General features: G+C 38.2%; 1 protein-coding gene and 1 pseudogene across 3 annotated transcripts in view; one reads left to right on the top strand and one right to left on the bottom strand.

Moving 5' to 3' along the window:
* Nucleotides 1–26,914, bottom strand: part of Atad2b (ATPase family AAA domain containing 2B) — a 132,108-nt gene that overhangs the window by 72,193 nt on the left and 33,001 nt on the right. For all 3 annotated transcript variants that reach the window (XM_028875559.2, XM_037198134.1, XM_028875563.2), the window contains exons 7-13: nt 26,473–26,589; nt 20,341–20,416; nt 17,128–17,226; nt 13,744–13,855; nt 10,416–10,531; nt 9,772–9,946; nt 6,638–6,726 (exon numbers count right to left, since the gene is read on the bottom strand). In XM_028875559.2, the coding sequence (XP_028731392.1) occupies nt 6,638–6,726; nt 9,772–9,946; nt 10,416–10,531; nt 13,744–13,855; nt 17,128–17,226; nt 20,341–20,416; nt 26,473–26,589 (784 nt within the window). The remainder of the gene's footprint in view (nt 1–6,637; nt 6,727–9,771; nt 9,947–10,415; nt 10,532–13,743; nt 13,856–17,127; nt 17,227–20,340; nt 20,417–26,472; nt 26,590–26,914) is intronic.
* On the top strand, nt 22,796–23,314 carry LOC114697318 (annotated as a pseudogene).

Here is a 26,914-nt window from a genome sequence, read left to right as displayed (position 1 = left end):
CAAAGGGCATATCATTAAACTAAGAATATGGAAATCAAACCAAATTAGGTACCACTTTAAATCCACTAAAACTACTATAATTAGATAAAAAAGTGTTGGTGAGGTTTTAAGGAAATCATAATGCTCACACACTGCTGGATAGTAATGTAAAATGGTGTGCTTTTGTTAACAAATAAAGCAGATTTTCCACTATTTAAGAGTTACCATATGACCCAGCAACATTCACAAAGAAAAATTTGTATGTGAATATTCAGAGCAATATTTTTCCTCATAGCCTAAAAGTCAAAGAAAGTGAATAGCCATAAATGAGTGGATAAACAAAAGGTGGTACACATCCAGACTGGACTAGGTCAACAAATGAAGAAAATCAGGCTGCTAGCCCAGCACTCAGGAGGCTGAGACAATTGGACCACCAGTCTGAGGACACCTAGGTTACACAGTTTTGCAGGCAAGACTGATCTATAAAGTAAAAACTCTTTCCCCAGTGATATCCCTCCAAGAAAATGATGAACTGATACAACATGGATAAAGCTTGAAAATATTGCTGACTGAAAGAATATGGGCAAAGGGGCCAAATATCACAGAATCACACTGACATAAATATCTAGACTGGCAAATTTACAGAAACAGGAAGTATGGAGAGGTTTCCTAGTGCTGAGAATCTACCAGAAAGGCTGAGAGCAATGCCTGAAGAACACAGGGTTTCTGGGATTATAGAATATTATAAAGCTGTGTGGTAGGCAACAGAACTCTGTAAAGATACTGAGAGCCAATGAATTTATACTTTAAGTGGGTGAACTGCACGGAGAGCTGGCACAGCAGTTAAGAGCACTAACTGCTCTTGCAGAGACCCTGGGTTCAATACCCAGTATCCACAAGGCAGATCACAACTGACTGCAACTCTAGGAGATTCAACACTTTCTTCTGTCCTGGGAGGCACTGGGCACATATGTGGCACACACACGTGTATGAAAGCAAACATTCATACACACACATAAAAGTAAATAAATCTTAAAGTAAAGCCAGATGTGGTGGTACATGTCTACATTCCCATCAGTCAATCAGATGATGGATATAAAGAAATCCAGTTCCAAACCAGCCTGGGCTACAGATAGGTGAAAACAATAGAGGATTAGAAAACACTCAGCAGACAAAGTGCTTGTCAATTCTTGGGAACCCATATTAGAAGAGGAGAACTAATTCCCAGGGTAGGGAGTGGGGGTAAATGAACAAAAGCGAGAAACAGAGCATGGCAGTGTATGCATAAAGCCATAGATACTCGGGGGCTGAGGAAATGTCTGAGTCCAGAAGTTTGAAGCAACAAAAAGTAGTCCTGTTTCACAGAAAAATAATTGGAAAATAATTTAAATAAGCGGTGGTAGGGTACAAGTTTGCCTCCAGCCAGGTGTGGTGATGTATACCTTTAATCCCAGCACTTAAGAGGCAGATGTATGACTTCTGCAAAGATGGAGCTCTGTGATTTCGAGGTCAACCTGATCTACATAGCTCCAGGACTACCAGCGCTATATAAAAAGCCCTTGTCTTAAGGGGAGAGGTGGGGAGAGTTTGCCTACAATACAAAAGGCTCCAGATTTGATCCCCAAAACTGGGGGAAGTTACAGTAGTTTATTTTTAGATGAAAGCACTCGGGGGTTATCTGTTTGTTTTCCTGTCTGAAAATGTATGGTATCTACACTTCCCTATTTCTAGCAACAGTGTTTTTCTTAGTTTGCCAACTGTTCTCAGTCCTATTCTTTATTTTTACTGCTGAAACAATTTCTGGAATACACAAACCATGTCAAAAATAATTTTCCTTCCCAAACACACTATTCAAGCTGTGTTTTAAAAAATTATAAACAAAATAAAAATATGATGTCTAGGAAAGATCTGTGATTTCTGTTTTCTAATTGGATGACTGAAAACCTATGAAATAGGCATCATACCTGGAAATAAAATGAGGTAGTATCTTTAATTATAAAGTTATGTTTAACCATTGGTTTGATTGGAATCTGAAATGACCCACACAAACTCATGTTGAGATGTTTGGTCCTCAACAGATGGCACTGCTGTGCTCTAGAAGTTGTTTTTGTATAGAGTGGTAAGTAGATAGAGGTAAAGTTTCAACTGAGGAAATGTAAGTTCCTAGCACTATTTGATTACTGAAATGTCCTTTCTCAAATGTTTGATGGAAATCCGATATCTATTGGAAATCAGATGACTACAGATGCATTGGTTTATTTCTGGCATATCTTTTCTGTTCCACTAATCTGTGTATCTTTTTCTAGCCAATAGCATCATGTTTGGGTTACTATGTTTCTAGAGTATATCTTGAAATTAGACATTATAATGCTTCTAGTTTTCTATGTCCACAGGATTTCTCTGACTACTAAGAGTGTTTTGTAATTTCATATCAATTTTAGGGCTGTCTTCATCTAGTTTTTTGAAGAGTGTCAATAGTATTTTGAGCAAAATTGCACTGAAGTGTAATTTGCTTTGGGTAGTATGGGACAATTTAATAATATTAATTAATCAATGAAGACTTCTATTTTTTTCCATTTCCATTTTGTCCTGCTCAATCTCTTAAAATCTTAATTTTTACTTCTATGTACGTTTAATCGTCTGCATGTAAGAACATGTGTATGTGGGTGCCTATAGAGACCAGAAAAGGGTGGGTACCCTGGAGCTGTAGTTACAGTTGTAAATCACCCAGCATGGGTACTAGGACTCAAACTCTGGTGCTCTATCTAGAAGAACATCAAGTGGTCTTAACCACTGAGCAATCTCTCCAGCTCTTTCTTCAATCTCTATCAATGTTTTTTCATTCAGAAATCTTTTATTATCTTGGTTAAAGTAACTTGTAGGCATTTTGTTTGTATTATGAAGCACTTGCTTTCTTGATTTTCAATGCAAGTTTAATATTAATGTAGAAAAGTGCTATGTCAGTTTTGTTTCCTTTAACACTTGAATTAGGGGAAGGGGGTCTATGCATATGATGGCATGCATGTGGAGAAAAGAAGACAACTTGGTGAGTGTCTCTGTCTTTCCACCATGTGGGACTCAAGGACTGAACTTAGGTCCTCAAGCTTAGCGGCAGGCACCTTTACCCACTGGTGAATTATGACAGAGTTCGGATGTCAGTTTTGTATCCTGCAACTTTACTGAATTTGCTTTTAAGTTCTAATAGTTTCTCAGTGGAGTCTTTGTTTTCTATTTAGAGAATCATGTTATCCAACAATAATTTGCATCCTTTCCTATTTATTTACATACTTTTTATTTCCTTCTTTTGCCTAATTTTCTGGCTAAAATTCCAAGTACTAAACTGAACAAAAGCTGTGAGGTTAGACAGGGTTATGTTAGTGTAAACACATACAACTTTTGCCCATTCAGTATGTTGATGCCAGGATTTTGTCATACACAACCACTATTATGTTGCAGTAAGATCCTTTTGTATCTGATTGATTAAAAAATTGTTTATTAAATCATTTATCTACATCTTGTCCTTCATTCATTTGAGGTTAGAGCTTGAATATAAATTGTCTCCCACAAGTCCACATATTTAGGAGCTTGGTTGTCAGATGTAATTGGTTTTCATAAAATGATCATGGAAACTCTAATCTAAGCAATAGATCATAATATCACGGCATATGGGAAGGGATGAAAGTAGGAGGTGGGGTCTAACTGGAGGGAGGCAGTCACTAGGGCCTCTTACTGGGTACTTTATTTTGCCCTGCTAAGTTCCTGTGTGCATTTCTATTTCCTGGTACATGAGCTAGGCAAATTTGCTCCTCCACTCACACTCACTCCTGGGCTGTCTTACCACACACCCAGAAACAGACTGAGACATCTGCACCATGAGCCATATCAGTCTTTACTCCTTATTTAGGTCAGATATTTTGACACAACATTGAGAAAGTAACCAATGAAGATATAAGGTATTACGTTTACTGATCACTAGGACAAATCTCACTTGATTGGAATTAAATGTTTCTGATGTGCCAGCACTCTGTAAAACCTCTGGCACTGATGTTCATCCGAGACACTGGTCTATAGTTCTTATTAGTAATGCTAGCCTCATAAAATGGGTTTGGAAGGGTTCCCAACCTTTCAAGCAGATGGAAAAGAATTAATATTAGTTGGCTGTTTGAAACCTGGAGCTTATACAGGGACACTTGGCTCAGTCTGGGAGGAAGGGACTGGACCTGCCTGGACTGAGTCTACCAGGTTGATTGCAGTCCTCGGGGGAGGACTTGTCCTGGAGGAGGTGGGAATGGGGGGTAGGCTGGGGGTAAGGGGAGGGTGTGGGAGGGGGGAGAATAGGGGAACCCATGGCTGATATGTAGAACTGAATGGTATTGTAAAATAAAATATATATATGTATATATATATATATATACGTATATATATATAAAGAATTAATATTAGTATTTTCTTTACAAGTTTGGTAAATTCAGCAATGAAGTCACTGTTCTTGGATTTTTCTCTGTTGAGTGACTTTTTCACTAATGACTCATTCTTTTATGTTTGTTTTGTTTAATATTTGGTTTTTTTGTTGCTGTTTTGAAACAGGGTCTCATACTGACTGGGCTTGCCTCAAATTCTGAGGCTGTCATTGATCTCCTGATCCTCTTGCCTCCACCTCCTGAGTGCTGAGATTATACACATGCATCCCCATGCCAGGCTCAATCTCATTACTTATTACTTGTCAATCTAAATTTTCTATGTCCTCTGTGTTCAATTTTGGTACATCAATGTCCAAGTATCCTTTTGTTCTAGGCTTTCCTGTTAGTTATAGTTGTTCATAATAATCCCCACTGTTATATTTAATATTTGCCCTTAAATGTCCGTTTACTTGAAATTGCATTTATTTGGGGGTTTCCTTTACTTTTCTGATTACTCTTAGAGGTTTTTCAATATTGCCAATAAAAAAAATCTTTTCTAACACAGATATCTTTATTTTTATGTTTATAAATTTCCATTTATTTCTGTTCTGATTATTATTTCCTCCTTTTACTAATTTTGTGTTTGGTGTATTCTTGTTTTTCTATATCCACTAGATGCATCATTACATTATTTATTTTAAATTTAATTTTTATTTTGGGCTTATTGCAATAAATTGCCTTCATAAGTACTGTTTTTACTATATCTCTTAGCTTCTGATATGTTATATATCCACTTTTGTTTGTTTGGTATTTTTCTTTTTAAATTACTTTTTCACTAATTGTATTTTTTAATTTCTCATTTATACCATGAATTATTTTTAAATGTATTCATTCAGTTTCATTATATTTATTCTATAGAACTCTTTCTTAATCACTTCTATTTTTTTCCTTTGAGGTCTATTGTTAACAGTTACTATGCTCAGCTGTCATGTTACCACTTTTCCCCTGATTTTTGTGAGCTCAGAGTGACATCAATGTATCTGGCTAATCAGATATCTCTGCCCTTTTATAAGTGGTATTCAAGGTAGATAGCTTTCTTTGAAAATGGGTAAGTGCCAGTTTGATAAATTATGTAGGCTTTAGCTCCAGCACCACAGTACAGTCTCTCTATGGCTTCTTTTATGGCAATCAGTAAGATTTGGATGTGGCACATGGGCAGAGGGTCAAAAATCCTTCAGCTCCAAATGCCACAAGGATAAAAGGGCACTCTATAGAGTCAAATGTGAGGCACCCAAAAATATTGGTGGGCACTCACTGTGGTTCCAGAAACATGCAGAGTGCATGCACATTTTCTCAAGACTGGTGGCAGGTTCTTGGGCCCAACAACGGCTCTAATGAACCAAAATCATACATGGCACTAGACAGGGATGGACCACATGGCAGATTAGAATAAGATATTGAAGCTGACTACTTCAGGTCTCACATTGTGGAGGACCCTGACTAACAAAACACCTTCAAGAAAATAAGTGAAATAGGGTCACTGCACCAAGATACATCTGATCAATCAATGACCAAAACATTATTTTGTGGTAAATGACTGTATCTGTGAATTAGACACCTTTTTAAATAATTAAGGTGTCAAAATGAAATAACAAAAGTGGGATGTGTAAGGTGCTTACTGTGCACGCCCCTACAAAAAGCTAGGCATGGTGACATGAATGCGTAGTCTCAGCTCGGGGGTTGGGAGAGGATACGGAGCAATTCAAATTCTCACATATTACAGAACAGAATATAGGACAGTGGGCTGGAGAGGTGCTTCTATGGGTAGAGGCACTTGCCGAAAAGCCTAACAACCTGAGTTCCATCTCTATGACCCACAAGCTAGAAGGAGAGACGTAGCACCCAAAAGTTGTCCTCTCATCTCACAGACAATTCATAGTAAACATGTTCTCTGCTGCTTGAGCACACACACAATAAATAATAAATGCTATCTTAGACATCTACCCCAAGAAAAGTATAATACACATTCACATAAAATCATCAATAAATATTCACAGTAGGATGATCACAGTATCCCAAACCAAAAGCAACCAAATCACTCAGATTGTAAATTAATCCTGTGTTGAGTGAAAGAACCTCCAGAAAATAGAGAACATTTAAAATTCCTGTAAGCCTTCAAGTGTTTAACCAAGGGCTAAAAACAAATACTACACCAGTAAGTGGAAAGAAATCAATACAGTAAGTTCAGGAAAAATTACCTGTGAATCTGATCTTGTCTACTAGAACGAACTGGAGCTAATCCATCTATTTCATCAAAAAATATTATAGAGGGCCTCATCAAATATGCCTAGTAAACAGAAAATATAATTACTTCATTAATTTTTCACTTTTGAATTTAACTTTATATTTCCTGAGAAAGGAACATAAAAGCAAACAGTACAACATGCAGCAAGTATTTAAAGTACACAGTAGAGCTGGGGAATGTAGCTGAGTGGTAGGTCATTTTCTTAATGTGTACAAGGATCTGGGTTCAATCCCTAGAATCAAAAATCAGAACAAAAGAGCACAACAAAAAGCAAACAGCAGCAGCAGAGTCAGCTGCATGGTGCCCCACAGTCCACAAGTACTGTTTCCCACAGAGCACGAGTACTGTTTTCAGGCATTTGTTTATCTTTTCTTTAATAATAAAAATTGAACTCAGGACTTCACAGACACTTAGAATGTACTTGACCACAATCCACACACTGCCCAATCACTAACACTTGTTCTTTTTAACATAACTGTATATCTAAATTAGCTTCAATATAAATACATAATATTTGCTACTTTCATTTTTAAAAATTATAATTATCAGCAAGTGTTTAAAAACAGAAGCAAACATTTCATCAAGCCGTAATCATCCAAGAAAACTATGAGATAGCAATAAAGTAAATATAAATAATCTTTATAATTTAGGGCCACAATCTTAACTGAGACCAACATGCAGTACTATCTCTAGGATGATAAGACTAAAAAGTGTAAATGCCAAAATGTTTTAATTTTGACAATTACGAGCATTCCCATGAATTCTTCAATCTTCTGTTACTGTTATTTTACATTTTTTGCAGTCATTATTTTTCCTTAAATTATACAGGCAGCATGTTTTTCTTAGCATTAGAAACTGAACACAATGAAGTGTAGATCTTATTTATTCTTCTTTCTATTATCCAAAAGACATCGGTTTTCACACTTTTTTTTTTCTTAAGACAAGGTCTCACTATGTAGCCCTGATTGGTCTGAAACTTGCTATGCAGACCAGGCTGGCCTCGAACTCACAGAGATCCACCTGTCTCTGCCTCCCAAGTACTGGGATTAAAGGCGTGCGCCACTACACCCTAACTACACTACAACTTCTAAATATTTGAAATGTTTCACCAATTATATATCATTTTTTGGAATAAAGAGTATTTTGTTTGTTTTGAGATTCTCATTCTGCAGCCCAGGAGGGTCTGGATTTCACCATGAAGACCAGGCTGTCCCCAGCGTCTCAACTGCTGGAATTAGAGGTGTCAGCCGAAAAACCTGGCTTTCACCAAAGAAATGCATGGCTAATAAATTCTTGACTGTACTTTATTTAATAAAATGAACTGCCAAATATGTCACACTTCCTTCACTAAACCCAAGAGTTACATGAAAACTGACGTTAGGCCTAACTTTTTAAGATGTAGGAAAATTGTGTTTTGCTTGTTGTTTGTTGGAACAGGGTCTCACTCTCTAGCTCAGATGAGTCTGAGACTGACAGCAGCCCTGCTAGCTCACCCTGCTCAGGGCTAAGATATAGCACATTCCACCAGGCCTGGTTTTTAAGCTCAACTGATCCACTCACCTCAGGATCAGTAGTGAGAGTTCCTTTAATATCATGTTCATTTATTTCCTGTGATTCTAGGGATTGAACCCAGGACCTTACACACAGTAATAATAATAATAATAATAATAATAATAATAATATAATAATAATAATAAATAACAGAGACTACAACTGCATACTACCATGTAACCTACACATTTCCTTTCATTCTGCCTTTTCAAAACATTCATTTAATTTTGAATTCTACCAGCCATGTATTTATAATCTGGTATAGTCCAGATAACTATACCTCAAACATTTGTTTCTTAAATTTCTGGACCTAAAGGGTAGCAATTAAATGATAAAAAGAGAAATATTCAGGAGGTAGGGCCTAATAGGGGTTCCTTGGGTCACTGAGGACACATTCTAAAAGAGACTGTGGGACCCTGGCCTACTAATATTTCACTTTTTCCTCCCTGGCTAATGAGGTAAAAATATTAACAATTTGGTTCCGCCATGTGCTCCGCCATCATGTGCTTGCTATCTTACCGTAGGCCTAAACCCAAAGGACCAATCACAGACTACAACCACCATATGAGCCCAGATAAACTCATCTCTTCATAAGCTAATTGTCCCAGGTATCTTACTACAGTGACAAAAAAAGTATCTACTATATAACTATGACAATAAATAACACAAGTTTTGTGAGATTCTTTCCACAAATTAACATTTTCTATCAGTACCATTTCCTCAATAAAATAATAATCTAAGCTTACTTTATACCTCAGGAGCCCAGTGGAGCCTAACATGGTATTGTACACACAATAAATGTTTTATGGATCATAAATATTCAAATCTACTAGAAAATGGGGTTAAATATAAATAGGTTCCTACACCCATGAGTTCTGCACAATTCATGAATGTTTTGACCAACTGCAGATAAATCTATTTTTTAAAAAATCTGTATCTGTAGTGTCTGTAGCAAACACGTACAGAGATGTTTTTCCTTTCATTGTCCCTAAAGTAACAAGTGTGTCTACCCTGTGACCCGTGTGCCATACATCCATGGATACAGCCCACAAGATTGTAAACTTACTTAAAACAAAATGAAATATTTTTATGTGTATCTTTTAAATTCAACTGAATGGTTCTGGAGTGTGAACTTTGCCAAAAACAACATGTTCTTGCAATGTCAAAGGGTTGGGCATGTCTGCCAAAATTAACTACATAGTACATATGTTGTATGAGATATCATAAGAAATATAGGGATGATGTTAAGCATATGGAAAGAAGTATATAAGCTACATTCAAATCTTTTGTTATTTATATACTAGATTTGAACATCTGTAGATTTTGGATGTACCAGCAGATAGGGACTGCTGGAACCAATCCCACAAATAACAGAAAATAACTATGCCTTTAAGGCTTACAATTTAAATTATTGATACTAAATTCCACATACTAATTGGAATATATGTCTCCTCATAACTCTATCTGGAGACAAAATATATTAATTACTCTTTTAAAAAAGAAAAAGATACCCTTGAATTAGCTGATTTTTCTTACCTGGTCAAAAAGGAGCCTAAGTTGCCTTTCAGACTCACCAACCCACTTGCTCAAGCAATCTGCTCCTTTACGCATAAAAAAAGCCACCTTTTTGTCTCCTTGACTGCATTCATTAGCTAATGCTCTGGCAACCAAGGTTTTACCTGTGCCAGGAGGGCCATAAAACAAACAACCCCTAGAAGAATAAAGAATCAAAGAAATTTATTTAAAGAAGTTTATATCAGTGATTTTACAATCAAAGAAATTCATATAAAGATTATCAAAGAAAATTAATGTTATCATCAATGAATACCAATTTAAGATTCCCACCACCACATATAATTTTAGATTTCTATATCATAATTTTAAACGTTGATAAAGCTTTTTCTAGTGTATCTGCAAAAGTTTCACTTTGCTGAGTCCTCAAAGGAATCAGGAAAGGGTTAAAAGCCTGGAATTTCATAACTCCATAAAGAATTTCATCTTGTGTCCAAATGACTCCTAAACAGGCACAAGTTGGAAAACAAGCCTAAATAATAATCCTAATCATCATTGTTAGAATACGTCAAAATATATATGAAATTTTTATAATCAAAGACTAATTAATTGATAGTCAATCAATTAAAAATAACAGTACAACAATAAACATCTAAGATATAACATACCTTGGAGGCTGAATTTTAAATTTTTCAAAAATTTCTGGATATAAAAGTGGAAAAACTACCATCTCCTTCAGAGCGTGTATATGATGGCTCAATCCACCTATGCTATCAAACCGCACCTTGGGAAAAAAAGAGGGAGAAATTTAATATAAGATGATTCCATAATCATAGGTTTGCTGTGGGATAATGCTTTTGTATATGAGTTGATAAATAAAGCGCTGATTGGCCAGTAGCAAGGTAGGAAGTATAGGCAGGGCAAGCACACTAGGAAAATTCTGGGAAGAGAAAGAGCAGAGTCAGGAGCCGCCAGCCAGACACAGAGGAAGCAAGATGACAGGGTAGAACTGAAAAAAGACACCAAGCCACATGGGTAAACATAGATAAGAATTATGGGTTAATTTAGGTGTAAGAGCTAATCAGTAATAAGCCTGAGATATATGGGTTAATTTAAGTGCAAGAGCTAATCAGTAATAAGCCTGAGCTAATGGCCGAGCAGTTATAATTAATATAAGCTTCTGTGTGTTTACTTGGGGGGCATGAGTGGGAAAGATTTGTCCTGACTGCCGGCTGACCTGGACACAGGAAAACTTCCAACTACATAGGTTCCAAAATTTTGTCTGTTTGTTTTTGAGTGAAAGTCTTACTATATGGCCCTGTCTGGCTTGGAACTCTCTGTGTAGATTAGGCTGGCCTTGTTCCATCTGCCTCTGCCTCCCAAGTGTTGGAATTAAAGGCATGTGCCACCACACCCAGCTCAGGTTCTATAAATGTTTTTAATTTGAGTTCTATGATTCAGAAATACATCTCTTCAGAAGCTTTTGAGCATACATACAAATAAGTCTTGACTACATACAAATAAGTGTAGAAAACTAAGTCAAAAGTAAAAAAACTCAACTGAGTCAAATAATGCTATCTTTCAGTAATCAAGTAACTCAGGAATAAGATCAATGACCAACCAAAACCATTGACAAGTATCTGAGAAGGTGGCACATTGATGAACTAGCAGTTCAAATCCTTTCAATAACTCACATACCTTAGGCATCCTCAGCTAGTGCACTACCGTCTCCCCCCAGACAAAACTTAGTTCATACACTATGAACCAAAGGCTGAGGGGCCCCCAACTGGATCAGGCCCTCTGAATAGGTGAGACAGTTGATTGGCTTGATCTGTTTGGGAGGCATCTAGGCAGTGAGACCAGGTCCTGGGCTCATTGCATGAGTTAGCTGTTTGAAACCTGGAGCTTATGCAGGGACGCTCGGCTCAGTCTGGGAGGAGGGGACTGGACCTGCCTGGACTGAGTCTATCAAGTCAATCTCAGTCCTGGGGGAGGTCTTGCTCTGGAGGAGGTGGGAATGGGGGTGGGCTGGGGGGAAGGGGAGGGGGACAGGAAGGGGGAGAACAAGGGAATCTGTGGCTATTATGTAGAACTGAATAGTATTGTAAAATAAAATAAAATAAAACTTAGTTCATACAGAGAGCAAGAAAACCTTTGCCACCACTGTGGCTCTCCAAAACACAACATAATCAAACAAAACCTTACTCTTTAGTATTTAATTCCTCTACCAAAAAAGAAATTTAATTTTTTCCCATAAGGGACAATAATGAAGAAACAGGAATGCACTGGCATATCATTGATATATCAGAAATGACAGAAACTGCTCCTCGCACTCGTAATAGTTACATCAATTAAAAGACTCTGTAAAGAAAGTATATAGAAAAACTGCCTAAAGAAAATTTTATAGAATGTTAACCGTGATTGTCTATTGGATCCCGCTGGAGCCCTTTCCTTACTTCTCATTCTACCATGGAACTTGGAAGTGTTTTATGAATTATTTATTATGACATGAAAAATAAACTATAAAAATTGAAGCAGGTCAAAACCAGAAACATTTTAAAAGAAGCTAAATTTTTTTTTCTTACATGTGTTATCAAATTAGAATTGACTGGCAGAGACATCTAAAGTTAATAGACTTGTAAGAGTAAAGTACTGCCGGGCGGTGGTGGCGCACACCTTTAATCCCAGCACTCGAGAGGCAGAGTCAGGCGGATCTCTGTGAGTTCGAGGCCAGCCTGGGCTACCGAGTGAGTTCCAGGAAAGGCACAAAGCTGCACAGAGAAACCCTGTCTCGAAAAACAAAAAAAGAATGTAAGAGAGTAAAGTACTGGTAAACCAAATCTAAAAAGATGACACAGTCCTCAAGAGCGTACTATTTCCTAGGGATTCAGGACACATAATCTAAAATTTCCTTCAGTCCTAGTTAAGAAAACAAATATTTTACTCTATGACTTTGGATTGGAGGAAACTAAATTTTCATCCTCAATAGTATATTGAATTCTAATTTGGTAACTTCTTTTAAGTCACACATAAGAATCAGTTAAATTATGTTATATGAAGATGCAAGGGACCCAGAAAAACTCAGATAAATTCTTGATTATGAGGGAATATTTCAAATTACCCCAACATGAGTCATTTTGATCAGTGGACCAACCACATCTTCATAAGCTTGGGTCTTCTCATATCACATCCCTTCCTTGGGGTACAGTCATTCACTGTCCATAATGACTTCATCCGTGTTTACACTGATGACACAGACCTAAATTTCTACCCCAGGTATTTCTACCTTGTAGCAAACCAAATCAATGCTTACAAGTAACTTCTACTTGTGGTATGACAGAGATCCCGGTAACACGTCTACAGTCAATTAAACCCTCTTCCCATCTTATTCCTCCTCTTGTACACTCAACTTCAGATAATGAAACCACCCAATAGCAATCAAGATTATCCATTATCTACCTATTTATTTAAGCCAGAAGCCTGCACAACACACTCAGCTTGTGTCTGTCATTCTCCAAAAGCAATTCAATCACAAAATTCCATCAATTTGAATACCTTAATTCTCTCAAATCCACTAATTTCTCTGCAATCCTACTTTATATTTTAACTTTTGCTCAGGATTGGATTACAAATAATACCCAAGCAGTCCATGTAATACCAACTTTGCTTCCCTTAAAACTCATTAACAACATTACAACCAGAGTAAGGTACATAAAATCCAAGTCTGTTTATGAAATCAGGTAACTCCAACAACAACCCACTAGTCCTTGTGGTACACAGAAACCCTCTCAGCTTCATGTCCTATCTGCTATAGAAAAAAACCTAAGTAGCATGTGTGACCAAGGTTTTGAGGACCCAAAACACAAACATGAAACTGTTAATATTGGTCATATCTGACTTTTTCATGTGTTGTTTTAGAAATAAGGAAAACCTTATCAAACAAAACAACAACAACAACAAAAAACTACTTCTGGGAAGGAACATTAACAAACTTACTGATTTATCAATGTTCATCGGATCAACATCAGCCAAACTGGCACCCACTTTCACTCGTTCTCGGAGAATGCCACTAGCTAAATCTTCTGCTCTGAAGTTCATAGGTAAACACCTGCAATGTAGAAAACAAGAAGAAAAAGGTATAAAACCTTCCCAGGGCCGGGGACACAGCTCAATGGGTAAAGGCTCTTGCTGCCAACCTGATGGCCTAAATTGGATCACAGGGACCCATGTGGTAGAAGGCAAAAATCAACTCCCACAAGAAGCCCTCTGATCTTCACACATGTACATAATGATTTACAAATAAATAAATAAATGCTTAATTTTTTAATCCTTTACATTTTAATGTCAAAATAAGTTTAAAAAACAAACAAAAAACACTTTAACATGTTGTTCATCTTTCTACCTTATCATAACCCAGGAAACAACATCAAAAGGATTCATATTTTAAACTACCATTCCTAAATGCTTTCAAATGACCAAAACCAGTTAGTTCTTCAACAGATTAAGCAAACATGAGCATTAATCTATTTTCTCAGAGTTTAACCTCTCCCGATAGGAAAGCTGGGAGCTTGATCTTCAATGTAGAGATGATATGAGTAGCAGGACCTTAGGACGTGATCCTCAGTGTAGTGATGATATGAGTACTAGGACCTTAAGGGGTGATCCTCAGTGTAGTGATGATATGAGTAGCAGGACCTTAGGACGTGATCCTCAGTGTAGTGATGATATGAGTACTAGGACCTTAAGGGGTGATCCTCAGTGTAGTGATGATATGAGTACTAGGACCTTAAGGGGTGATCCTCAGTGTAGTGATGATATGAGTACTAGGAAGAGGTGAAGCCTAGCCAGAGGGCCCAGGTCACTGGGACATACTACAAGAAGAGAGAAATGCCTCCCATGAGACCTGGTCAGTATCTAGTCTCAGTCTCCCATTTCCTACTTCTCCTATGATATCCTCTCTTCATGTGTTCCTGCCATAATGACATCTGCTATACTGTGATGCAGCCACGGGGGCCTATCACCAGACCCAACACCATACAGTACGCACTCAATCTCCAAAACTATATACCAAATAAAATCCTTTTCTTTACAAATTACCTAGTCTCCAGTGGGTCATTATATCAAAGAATATAGTTTAGTACAGGTAAAAATCATGCCGGGCGGTGGTGGCGCACGCCTTTAATCTCAGCACTCGGGAGGCAGAGGCAGGCGGATCTCTGTGAGTTCGAGGCCAGCCTGGGCTACCAAGTGAGTACCAGGAAAGGCGAAAAGCTACACAGAGAAACCCAGTCTTGAAAAACCAAAAAAAAAAAAAAAAAAAAAAAAAAAAAAAAAGAATCACAATATGGCATAGCCTCAAAAGTGGACAGTTTCTATGGTAACTCCAACTTCACTGACACATTTGAATCCTAATTTACCTTTAAAAACAAAAAAGTATTCCCAAAGTAGATTATCATGACTGGGGATACAGCTTGGTGATACAATATGTACTCCTATCTGTAAGCTCTGGGCTTCATTCCAAAACTATCATCATTCTCTCTCTCTCTCTCTCTCTCTCTCTCTCTCTCTCTCTCTCTCTCCCTCCCTCCCTCCCTCCCTCCCTCTCAGAAGATCAGACGCAATGGGCTTTAAACACTTGTGTGTAATTTAGATTTTAAATGAGTACAGTGACACACATGTCTAGGCTTCTCAAGAAGCTAAGACAGGAGACTCCCTTGAGCTCCGAGTCCAGCCTGGGCAGCACTGGGAGCCCCTGTCTCAAATAAATAAACAGACTTAGATTCTTCTCTTACATCTTTTTACCATCATCCATAACATTCATTTTTAATACATAGTTTATATTAACACAAACCTAAAAATGGTTAATTAAAAATGTTGTGTTTCTACAATTTACTATGTGGACAAATCATAGAAGTACTTGCTAAATGTCAAATCACTAAATAAAATCACCTTTATTATTATAAATGTAAAATAGAAAATTGAGCCAGGTGGTAGTAACACACACCTTTAATCCCAGCACTCAGGAGGCAAAGGCAGATGATTTCTGAGATCAAAGCCAGCCTGGTCTACAGAATGTGTTCCAGGACAACCAGGGCTATGCAGAGAAATTCTGTTTCAAAAAACAAAAAGAAAAAAACAAAAAAAAAAAAAAAAAGGAAGGAAAAAAGGAAGACAGGAAGAAAGAAAACATACTCAGCTTTTGGAAAGGTGATAGTTGCTGCAGTTTAGTTAACTATTTACTAACCAGTCAATTATTCTATTGAGGCAAAGATCACCAAAGGCAGACAACAAAAAAAAATGAAGTTTACTTTAAAAAAAAAAAAAAAAAAAGCCAAAACTTCTGTGTTGGATGGTGCATTCAGTAGGCTTTGGGTAGGACATTTAATTCAAGGCCAGCCTGGGCTCCATAACAGAACCTTATTTTTAAAAAAAAAAAAAAAAAAAAAACAGAGGCTCCTGAAATAACCATATTAGAAACAGCACCCTTCTCTGAATGTTATACTCATTATACGTGTAAAATCGACCTCATGAAATGGCTGTGAGCTAGAAGGAAATACAGAAGGAAAGATGGCAGTACCTCACAGGCTAACCTGATGTCCTTGCCTCTCCCTCCTTTTCCTATTCAGTATTATGTGACGTTAGTACTTACAGACTAAGTTATTTAAGGGACCTATCCAAGATTAGATTCCCCCTGTAATAATTATAAAGTAGCACTGCCTTCGGTCAAAAAATATTTAAAAAACTGGGGCTGAAGAAATGCTCAGCAGTTATGAACACTGGCTGCTCTTGCAGAAGACCCAGGTTCAGTTCTCAGCATCCTCATGGCAGATCACAGACATCTATAACTCCAGTTCCAGGAATCTAATGCCCGCTTCTGGCCTCCACGGGCACCAAGTGTGCACATGGTACACATACACACATGCATGCAAACACATATATAAAATAAAAACAAATAAATAAAGGCTAGCAAGATGACTCAGGAGGTAAAGGAATTTATTACCAAGCCTGATGACCTGGGTTCAACATGGGAGTACATGTCAGTCAGAAGGTGGGAACTGATTCCGAAAATTGCTAAGTAAATAAACACACACACACAAGTGTACAATATTTAAAATACTAGCATTAACAAAATGCCGTTATAAATAAGAAATTTTTTGCTTGTTTGTTTTGTTTTTCGAGACAGAGTTTCTTTGTGTAACAGTCCTGGCTGCCCTAGAACTTGCTTTGTAGACCAGGCTGGTCTCAGACTCATAGAGATCCACCTGCCTCTGCCAACTGAGTGCTGTGATTAAAAGAATGCTCTACCACATCTTCTTTTAAAAAGAAGAAAAAACTGTTTTTCTCTTCTACCATAAAGGCAACACTAAAAAATGGACTAACCTGTTTCTTGCTCTTGCCATACTTTTTGATTTCCTTCTTTCAAAGCGTTCTTCATCAGAAGAAGTTGTATCACTACTGTGAATGGCATGTTTCTTCCTCCTATTAAAAAAGGGAAACTATTACAGCTACTACTATAGTATCCAACAGCTTTCTACCCGTCTGCTGGGTCTTTCATTTGGTGTGTGTGCTTGCTTGCTTGCTGTGGTGGTGGTGCTCTTCACCCAAGGCCTTATGAATACAGAGTACCTACTCCACCACTGAGCTAAGACCTGGTCTGCTTGCTGCATTGCAAAGCACATTCTTGTCATAGCCATAATTAGCACAGGAAGAAAATCCATTATTTCACTCAGCAAATGTCTATTCACATCACTGTCTTCATGCAGTTCACATCTCACAAGGAAAGAAGGTTAAGCTCCACAGAGAAGAATAAAAATAAGAGAAGAGAACACCTGTAGTTTTTCAAATATAAAGTTTTAAAAAATAGTCAAATTCGAGATTATGTCATTGATGTAAGTATCAAAATCTCAAAGAACAGGTCATTTGTCTTCTTTATTCTTCCTTTCACAAATTACCAGAAATAGTTCAATCATTTTAAAAAGTAAATACATGTTTACAGGAAAAATAAAGGCTTTTACTTCCTACTCAAGACTCTAACTTGTTTGAAACTTTACCAAATACATAAAATATTTTTAAGGAAAAAGAAAATACTTAGCCAGGCATGATAGTATACATCTGTAGTCGTAAGTATTTGGGAAAAGCATGAGGTAAAAGGCTCTCTTGAGCCCAAGAAACCTGCCTGGACAACATAATAAGATCCTATCTCAAAATAAGTAACAAGGGGGCTGGAGAGATGGCTCAGCAGTTAAGAGTACCGGTTGCTCTTCTAGAGGACCCAGGTTCAGTTCCCAGTAATCACATGGTGGCTCACAGATGTCTGTAACTCTAGTTCTAGGGAATCCAAGGCCCTCTTCAGGCCTCCAGAGGCACCAGGCATTAATAGTGCACAGACATACATAAAATAATAATTATCTAAAAAAACTAAATAATTTATAATCACAAGCATACTAAGGAATGACCAGACAACACATTAGATTAAAGTCATTCCAAAGAAGAAATAAATAGTGTTAAATTATTATATAACGGGCCAGGCACTTTGGCACACACTTTTAACCCCAGCATTTGGTTTGAGGCCAGCATGGTCTACAGAGTGAGCTCCAGGATAGTCAGGCCAAATAGACAAATCTTATCTCAAACACCAAAAGAGGGCTGGAGAGATGGCTTAGTGGTTAAGAGCACCGACTGCTCTTCTAGAGGTCCTGAGTTCAATTCCTAGCAACCACATGGTGGCTCACAACCACTTGTAATGAGATCTGGTGCCTTCTTCTGGCCTGCAGGGACACATGCTGACAGAATAATGTATACATAATAAATTAATTAAAAAAAAAAAAGAAAGAAAAGAAAAAATGTATTACATAACTGGTCTAGAATCTACAATAATTTTTAAAAGTTATCACATTGCATCCCTTCAACATGTCTAGACTAAATTTATCATAACCAAATGAAATTCTTCATTCTTTTAAATTGTATACTTCAAGACACAGACACAAACAATAAAAATGAATCAGACTTAAAATCTTCCGGCTAGGCTGGGCGGTGGTGGCGCACGCCTTTAATCCCAGCACTCGAGGCAGAGGCAGGCAGATCTCTGTGAGTTCGAGGCCAGCCTGGGCTACCAAGTGAGTTCCAGGAAAGGCGCAAAGCTACACAGAGAAACCCTGTCTCGAGATAAAAAAAAAAAAAAAAAAAAAAAAAAACTTCCGGCTTGGTATAGTGGTATATGCTAGTCATCCCCGCACATAGGAAATGGGGAGAAGTGAGTTCTAGGCCAGCCTGCTCTATGGTGAGACCTTGTTTCAAATAAATAAATAAATAAATAGATAGATAAATAAATAAACAAACAAACAAACAAATAAATAAGCTTCTACATCACAAAGGAAACAAATTACCAGAGTAAAGAGACAGCCTAGAGAAAAAGAAAATCCTTGCCAGCAATTTATCAAATGGGGGTTACTATCCAGAATATGTAAAAAAATAAAAAAATAAATCAAAAAATTAAACACAAACAGACTATATAACAGTCCAATCTATAAATAGGCATTGTGGAAGAAGAAGTAAGATGGTTACCACAAATTCAAAGCCAGGGTGATATGGAAAGGAATTGCCTTTAAAATTTAATAAATAAAAAAATGATACATTTCTAAACTTCTGTACCTACTAGCTTTGTTTTGTTTTTAAGGATAAAAAGGGGTGGGGGGGCTGGAGAGATGGCTCAGAGGTTAAGAGCACTGCTTACTCTTCCAAAGGTCCTGAGTTCAATTCCCAGCAACCACATGGTGGCTCACAACCATCTGTAATGAGATCTGGCACCCTCTTCTGGCCTGCAGGGATACACACAGGCAGAATACTGTATACATAATAAATAAATAAATCTAAAAAAAAAAAAGGGGGGGGGAGTGGCAGCTGGGTGGTGGCGCACACCTTTAATCCCAGCACTTGGGAGGCAGATCCAGATGGATCTTTGAGAGTTCGAGGCCAGCTTGGTCTAAAGAGCAAGATCAAGAACAGGCACCAAAACTACATGGAGAAACCTTGTCTCAGGAAAAGAAAAAAAAAAAAATTGGGGGGAAAGTGTCAAAGACCGACTACCCAAGTATGGTTGGCACAAGTATCTGTATTCCCAGCTAGTAGGAAGCTGAGGCAGGAGAATCACTTGAGCTAGAAGCTTCAGGCAAGCCTGGGCAACAAAGCAAGACCAGCTTTCTCAGGGGAAAAAAAGGTCAATGTCTCAAAGAAGGACTTCCTGGGCCATTCACCACTCAACTCATATAAGAGACTGCATTGCTTAAGGATGTGAAAGTTAAAATTTATTTAAAAATTAAATTTAAGGGATTGGGGACTTAGTTCAGTGGTAGAGCACTTGCTTAGCAATCACAAGGCCCTGGGTTCAGTCCTCAGCTTAGGAAAAAAAAAAAAGTAAAAGTAAACTGTGAACCAAAAACAAGTCACATTTAGGATGAGAAGTGTTAGTCACTAATGAAAGAAAAACAGAAAACAGCCAGGAAGAAAGGGAAGGAGGGAAAGATATAATTAAGTCTCTCCTTTTCTCATCAACAGATATAAACATTCTCTTATTTCAAATCAAACACAGCTTACCTGATATGGCTTCTTCTTGCTGGGGACCTGTGAATATCAAACAGTGTGTTTTCCCTCTTTTTTTGATGAGCTGGTACTGAAAGAAGAAGGCAGGTACAATAACTAATAGTACATTAATAAGCCCATGCACTAACGGAGCATAAACTGCCTCTGTCAACTTTCTATGAGAACCTAACCACGTATCTTCAACTTCCACACCCTTGTCTGAAAGCATAAAAAGACAAGCACTTTCTGTTAGTACTATTTTGCTTCAAACAAACATTCTAAATAGATGTTAAGTTAATATTTCCAAAAGTATAGTCCATTTTTAAAACTTTTTAGTAGGGAACAAAGCAGCATAATAATATTCCCAGTAATAATCCCCCACAAAAACCTAAGAATGAATGAACAAATCTTCATGCAAGAAAATACCTTCATAGGCCAGGCGTGGTGGCACACACCTTTTATCCCAGCACTCAGGAGGCATAGGCAGGTATATCTCTGAGTTCGAGGCCAGCCTGCTCTATAAATCGAGTTCCAGGACAATCAGGACTGTTTGTTACACAGAAAAATTCTGTCTTGAAAAACTAAAAAGGAATATACCTTCACAAGAGCTAAGAAACCAGGTTAGGAATCACAGTACTTGGTTACAGAATAATATTAAAATATGCATTAGAAAGGTAAAAAGAAAAAGTTTACATTGCCTGCCTCACACCACCCTCATCTCCAAGCAGCAGAGCACAAACAGAGATACATCCTCTTGGAAGAAAGAGTTAAAAAGAAGCCCTGAACTTTGACTTCATCCTAGGACCAGGCCAGCCACAGTACCACCCCAGAGACCAACTCCAGGATGGTTAGTGCATGTGGACTTCCCCTAGGAATCTGCCTGAGCACGATACGATGGACTCAAGGCCCGAACTACAACACTACAGCCAGCTACAGGAGCCTGGCACTTCATAAGCCACAGTGATGGAAAGACCTTAGCCATGGATTTTAAGCATGAACCTTAGCAGCCACGGACTTTGTGAGAGGGTGTTGTAGGTTCACATACACATGTGTCTGCAGGTGCACTCTGCTATGAATGCCAGAGGCTGACACTGAGCACTGCATGTCATTCTCTTCCACTCTCTATCCTATATTTTGATGCAGAGTTTCTCACTGAACTGGGAGCTCTCTGGTTCTGCTAGACTAGCTGCACAGTGGACTCTCAAATGCCTGCCACCAAGCCTACCCCTCTAAAATCGCATATGCCCAAATAAACTCTCTGTTAAGTTGCCTTTGGTCAGAGTATTTTATCACAGCAACACTAAAGTAACTAATACAGAAGCTGGTTCAATGAGGTTGTTGCTATGAAGAATCTGACCATGCTGGTTTTAAAGGTTGTAGAAGGTGGGACAGACTCTGGGCTAGAAAATCCACTAAATGCTGTAACCAGAGGTTAAGGGGCCATTCTAGCTGGAGCCTGAAGACAATGATGTCAGCATGCTGGCAGCAATGCAAACTGTAGATAGAGGCCTGGCTCAAGAGGTTTCATCTCCTAGCAACTGGGCTAGAAGCCGTTCATGCGGCATTTTGTAAAGAATCTGGCTGCCTTCCTTCTGCTAATGTCCTAAAAATTTGTCTGACATTAAATTTAAAAGTAATAAACTCATTTCTGTAGTGAAGAAAATTTCAAGACAGTATAGGATTGACTCAGTGTCAAGGTAATTACCTGATAACTTATATGCAGATCTACAATAATAATAATTTTTTTAAAAAAAAGGCAAAGAGGAAAGGAAGAAATACTAAATGTACAGTTTCGAAGAAAAAGAGCACCAGGAAGCTTAATATTATATCCAAGTCATATGCTGAAAGAGAGATTGTAATCATTAAGGAGAGGCCCGCTCTGCAATGGGAAAGGTGTCTTGAGGGCACGACCCTACCCATCTGTGGTAGTTTGAGTAAGATGTCACCTATAAGTCTCAGGTATTTGAATACTTGGTCCACAGGTGGTGGATGTTTAGGAAGTGATTGAGTGATATGCTCTCTATGCCTTCTGCTTGTGAATCAAAATCTAAGTGCTCAACTGCTGATCCAGCCTCCTGCTACCAGGCAATCACTTTGTCAGCACAGACTCTAACCCTCTGGAACAGTAAAGTAAGCCCAATTAAACTCTTGTATAGTTGCCTTGGTCTCGGTTCTTTATCACAGCAACAGAAAAATTACTTAAGAGAGCAGCCAAGCTTCTGACTTGGGATAGGAAACAGCCTAAGAGATTGCTTCCTCTTAGAAAGCAACTGTTTCAGTATAGGAAAGCTGCTACTAATGTGGTTGAAGTGGGTGAGATTCTAACCCAAGATGGAAGCCAAACTTGGCAGTATCATACATATGGTACTAGCTTAGGAGGCATTAAAACTGCAAGAGTGACTTTCTCATTCCCTGCCCATCTTGGCAGTTGATCTTGGTTGGGGGCTGTCCCTTCACCTAAGGCAGGAAAATGGTGGCCACAAAGAAGACGAAAAAGTCTCTGGAGTCAACCAACTCTAGGCTCCAATTTGTTATGAAAAATGAAAAGTATGTGCTGGGATACAAACAGACTCTAATGATGATCAAACAGGACAAAGTGAAATTGGTTCTCCTCCTTGCCAACAAGTGCCCAGCTTTGAGGAAATCTGAAATAGAATTATACTGTATTGGCTAAAACTGGTGTCCATCACTACAGTGGCAATAATATTGAATTGGACACAGCATGTGGAAAATACTACAGAATATGCACACTAGCTACCAACGAACCGGGTGATTCTGATACTGTTAGAAGTATGCCAGAACCAGGAACATTTTCCTTTAATAAACTTTACCAGAGCGCCTTTAAAAAAAAAAAAAACCTGTTGTAGATTCTTCTTCTACAGTTCCAGAGAGCCACTGAGACCAAGCATCACATAGTAATGCAAAGTCGCTGTCAGAAAAAGGTCCTGAGAGTCTATTATGTGAAGCTGTGAAAATGAAACCTGGGTTATAGTGAAGACGCCACGATACATCTGCTGGATTGAGTTGCATACAGGAGTGGAACCAGGCCAAGAGAGAGATGTGCACAGTAGAGAGCAAAGCTGGAGCGGGACAGCCATCTAAGCCCTTTAAAACTAGTCACAGATACAAGGAATGGAGCTACAGGATTTGGTATCGACCCTACTGGGTTTCTATCTTGTTTTGGTCTAGTATTTCCTCATGATATCCCCATTTCTGTCTTTTGGAATGGAAAGGTACATTCCATGCCATTGTATATTAGAAGTATGTAATTTGTTTTTTATTTTACATGGGATCTCAGCTAAGAGTCTTAAAGTTAGACTAAATGCATTTCATGGGCCTATGGGAACAGGTAATGGAACAAGAATGGCCACCATAGGTCAGATATTAGAAGACCAGTTGGTAATGCTGTCTAGAGAGGTTATGGGGCCTTGAGGGAGAACATATGACACTAGGAGTGGATTTTGAGAGTTTACAGCCTCACCTCACTTGCAGCTCATTGTCTGCACTCACCATGTGCTTTAAGATGTGATCTCTCAGCTTCCAGCTGCCTGCCACCATGCCTCCCCCACCATATGGACTCTCTCTGGAACTACAAGCCCAAATAAATTCTTTCTTCCTTAAGGTGCCTTTAGTCTTGGTACTTATCACATTAACAGAAAAGTAACTAACTAGGGCAGTTACTGATGAAGACACTGATGCTGATACTTACACACACATACACCTACATGCACATGCATACACACACAAAAATTTGCCACTGGCAAGTAAACATGAGAAAATGTTCAACCTCATTAGAGAGACACAAACTAAAACTACAATACACACCCTATTACAGCTGAGTCCTGCCTGAGATCCCAGCTACTTGGGAGATGGAGAAGTACAAATACAAGGCCTGCCTGGGCTACAAATGAGTTCAAGGCCAGCCTTGCAACTTAGTGAGACCTTCCTTAGAGAGACTTGGGGTGTGGGGGGAGTTGAAAAAAAGAAAAGGAATAAGAATTGGGATCTAGCTCGGTGCTAGAATACTCCAAGAGTGTACAAAGCCCTAAATTCAATCCCCTACACCACCAAAATACAGACACTTTATTATTAGACTAATCATAACAAGCACTGGCAAGTATCAATTCTTAAACTTAATTTATTTTCAGTAGTCAGAGACAGTTCTGTGGGTCTACCTCAGGTGGTCAGGCTTAAGCAAGTGTCTTTACCACTGAGCCATCTCACCAGCGCTAGAGCATCAACTTTTTCTCTTGGTTTTTTTGAGACAAGTGTCTCACTGTGTAGCCTTAGCTGGCCTAGAATTTACTGTGTAGACCAGGCCAGCCTCAAATTCATAGATATCCACCTGCCTCTGCCTCCTACAGCTGGAATTAAAGTATTTGTTTTTTTTTTTAAAGTCTCATGCTCTTATGTAGTCCTACTGGCCTCAAAATCTAGATCCTTCTTCCGCCCCAGACTTGGAGTACTGATATTAAAGATGTGCACCACCACACCTGGGTTTGTAACAACCAATAACCAAAAGCTAGAATTAACCCATTAAAAAATGAATAATAAGACAGTTGTGATGGCTCATACCTATAATGAGTATTACAATAATTATACTGAGTGAAAGAAAAGTAGTATTTTAGTATTTCAAAGCTGTGTATGGTGGCTTGTGCCTATAATTCCACCATTTGGGAGACTGAGGAAGGAAGTTGAAGGCCACTCTAAGCTACATAGTAAATTCCAGACCAATCTAGACTAATAATGAGACTCTTCCAAAAAATTAAAATGAAAACAAGCAAATACTTATAATTTTATTTATATAAAATCGAAAACATATAAAGCTGATTTAAGGTGACAGGAAATAGATTTAGATAAGTATCCAAAGACTAATGACACAAATGAGAGACACAAATGACTGAGAGTAGAATACACATAGGAATAAGGAAATCTGGGGGGCTGGGCATTGATGAATCTGTTCATTGTCTTGATTATGGTGATATCTTCACAGGTATGTACATATTACAGAACTTGCCAAATGTAGAATACAAATACGTGTTTTGGACAGTATTTCAATTAGATTCAGAAAAAGAAAAAAAAGCAAACAACCCAAAACATCAGAATATTTCCCAACCTTTTTTCTACCAGAACACACCCTCTCATTAGTGACAGCTGAAACAATGACTCCTAACAATAATAGAGGGATGTCTGAACACTTAAACAGCTTCTAGAGAGAATTAGCATACCTCTACCAATCACTATTTTAGAGTTTAAAATTCTAAGTAAACGGGCTGGAAAGGTGGGTCAGTGGTTAAAAGCACTAGCTGCTCTTCCAGAGGACCCTAGTTTGAGTCGCAGAACTCACATGGCAGCTCACAACCATCTGTAACTCCAATTCCAGGGAATCTAATGTCCTCTGCTGGCCCTTGTAGGTACCAGGCATACACAAGATGCACAGGCATACATGTATGCACAGACACACTTGCAGGCAAAACACCCATACACATAAAACAATTTTTTTTGAGACAGGGTCTCTCTACATAGTCCTGGCTGCCCTAGAACTCTATGTAAACCAGTTTAGCCTCAAACTCAGAAAGACCCACTTGCCTCTGCCTCTTGAGTGCTGGGATTAAAGGACTGTCAAAATAATTATTTTTTTAAAATTCTAAGTAAAAAGGATTCTTGAAAACACTATACTAAGTGAAAAAAGGGTAAATAAAATATCACATATAGAGGCTGTCTCAATGACAAAGCATTTGCCCAGAATGCAGAAAACCCTACATTTAATTCCTGGCAACAAGACAAAAAACACAGAACAAAACAGACAGGCAAATCTATACATACAGAAACGAGAAAGTAGTAGCCAAAGGAATGAGGGGAGGAACAGGCAATAACACTGTGATCACACACCTGGACCTCCAAGTATGTTGGAAACAATGCGCAGGACTTACAAGAGGTTTCATTATTGTAAATTCAGCACTGCTGTTTTGTTTTGTTTAAAGGGGGTCTTGCCAAAGATGAATACCTTGCCTCAAGCAATTCTTTACCTTCAGCTTCCTGAATAGCAAAGACCACAGGACCACACCACTGAGCTCAGAAAAATGTTCTTTTTTCAGAGCAGTGGTAAAGCTACTCAGTTAGAGAAAACAAAGTTTAGAGTCTTACCTATTGGCGGTGCTTGGTATCGATCCACTGTTTTTCTTTGTCTCAAATTATATGGCCTATCATTTTCTTCTCCTTCTGCCTCTTCAACTTCTATGTCACCATCCTCCTCCTGAGATTCTGGTTTCCATAAATGAAAAGAGGAAAACACTTTAATCCACAGGTATGCTCCTATTCTACAACTGAGTATTTACTTTTATCCATTATCTTTGTTCTACACAAGTGACATTTTAAAAATGTTAGCAATTTATGTATGATAATAGCATAAACTAGTATAACCAAAAATAAATCTAGGTAAATATAAAAGCAAAAAAGTTCTTCTTACCAATAATCAATACAGTTCTCTGAGAAAATAAACCACTGTGATGGTATAGTGGTGCACACCTTTGATCCCTTTGATGCCAGCACTCGGAGGCAGCGGCAGGCAGATCTCTGTGAATTTGAT

Source organism: Peromyscus leucopus, chromosome 22 (assembly GCF_004664715.2).
Source record: "Peromyscus leucopus breed LL Stock chromosome 22, UCI_PerLeu_2.1, whole genome shotgun sequence".
In the NCBI taxonomy this organism is placed as follows: domain Eukaryota; kingdom Metazoa; phylum Chordata; class Mammalia; order Rodentia; family Cricetidae; genus Peromyscus; species Peromyscus leucopus.
The sequence above is the reverse complement of the archived record's forward strand: the minus strand, read 5'-3'. Positions and strand labels throughout refer to the sequence as shown.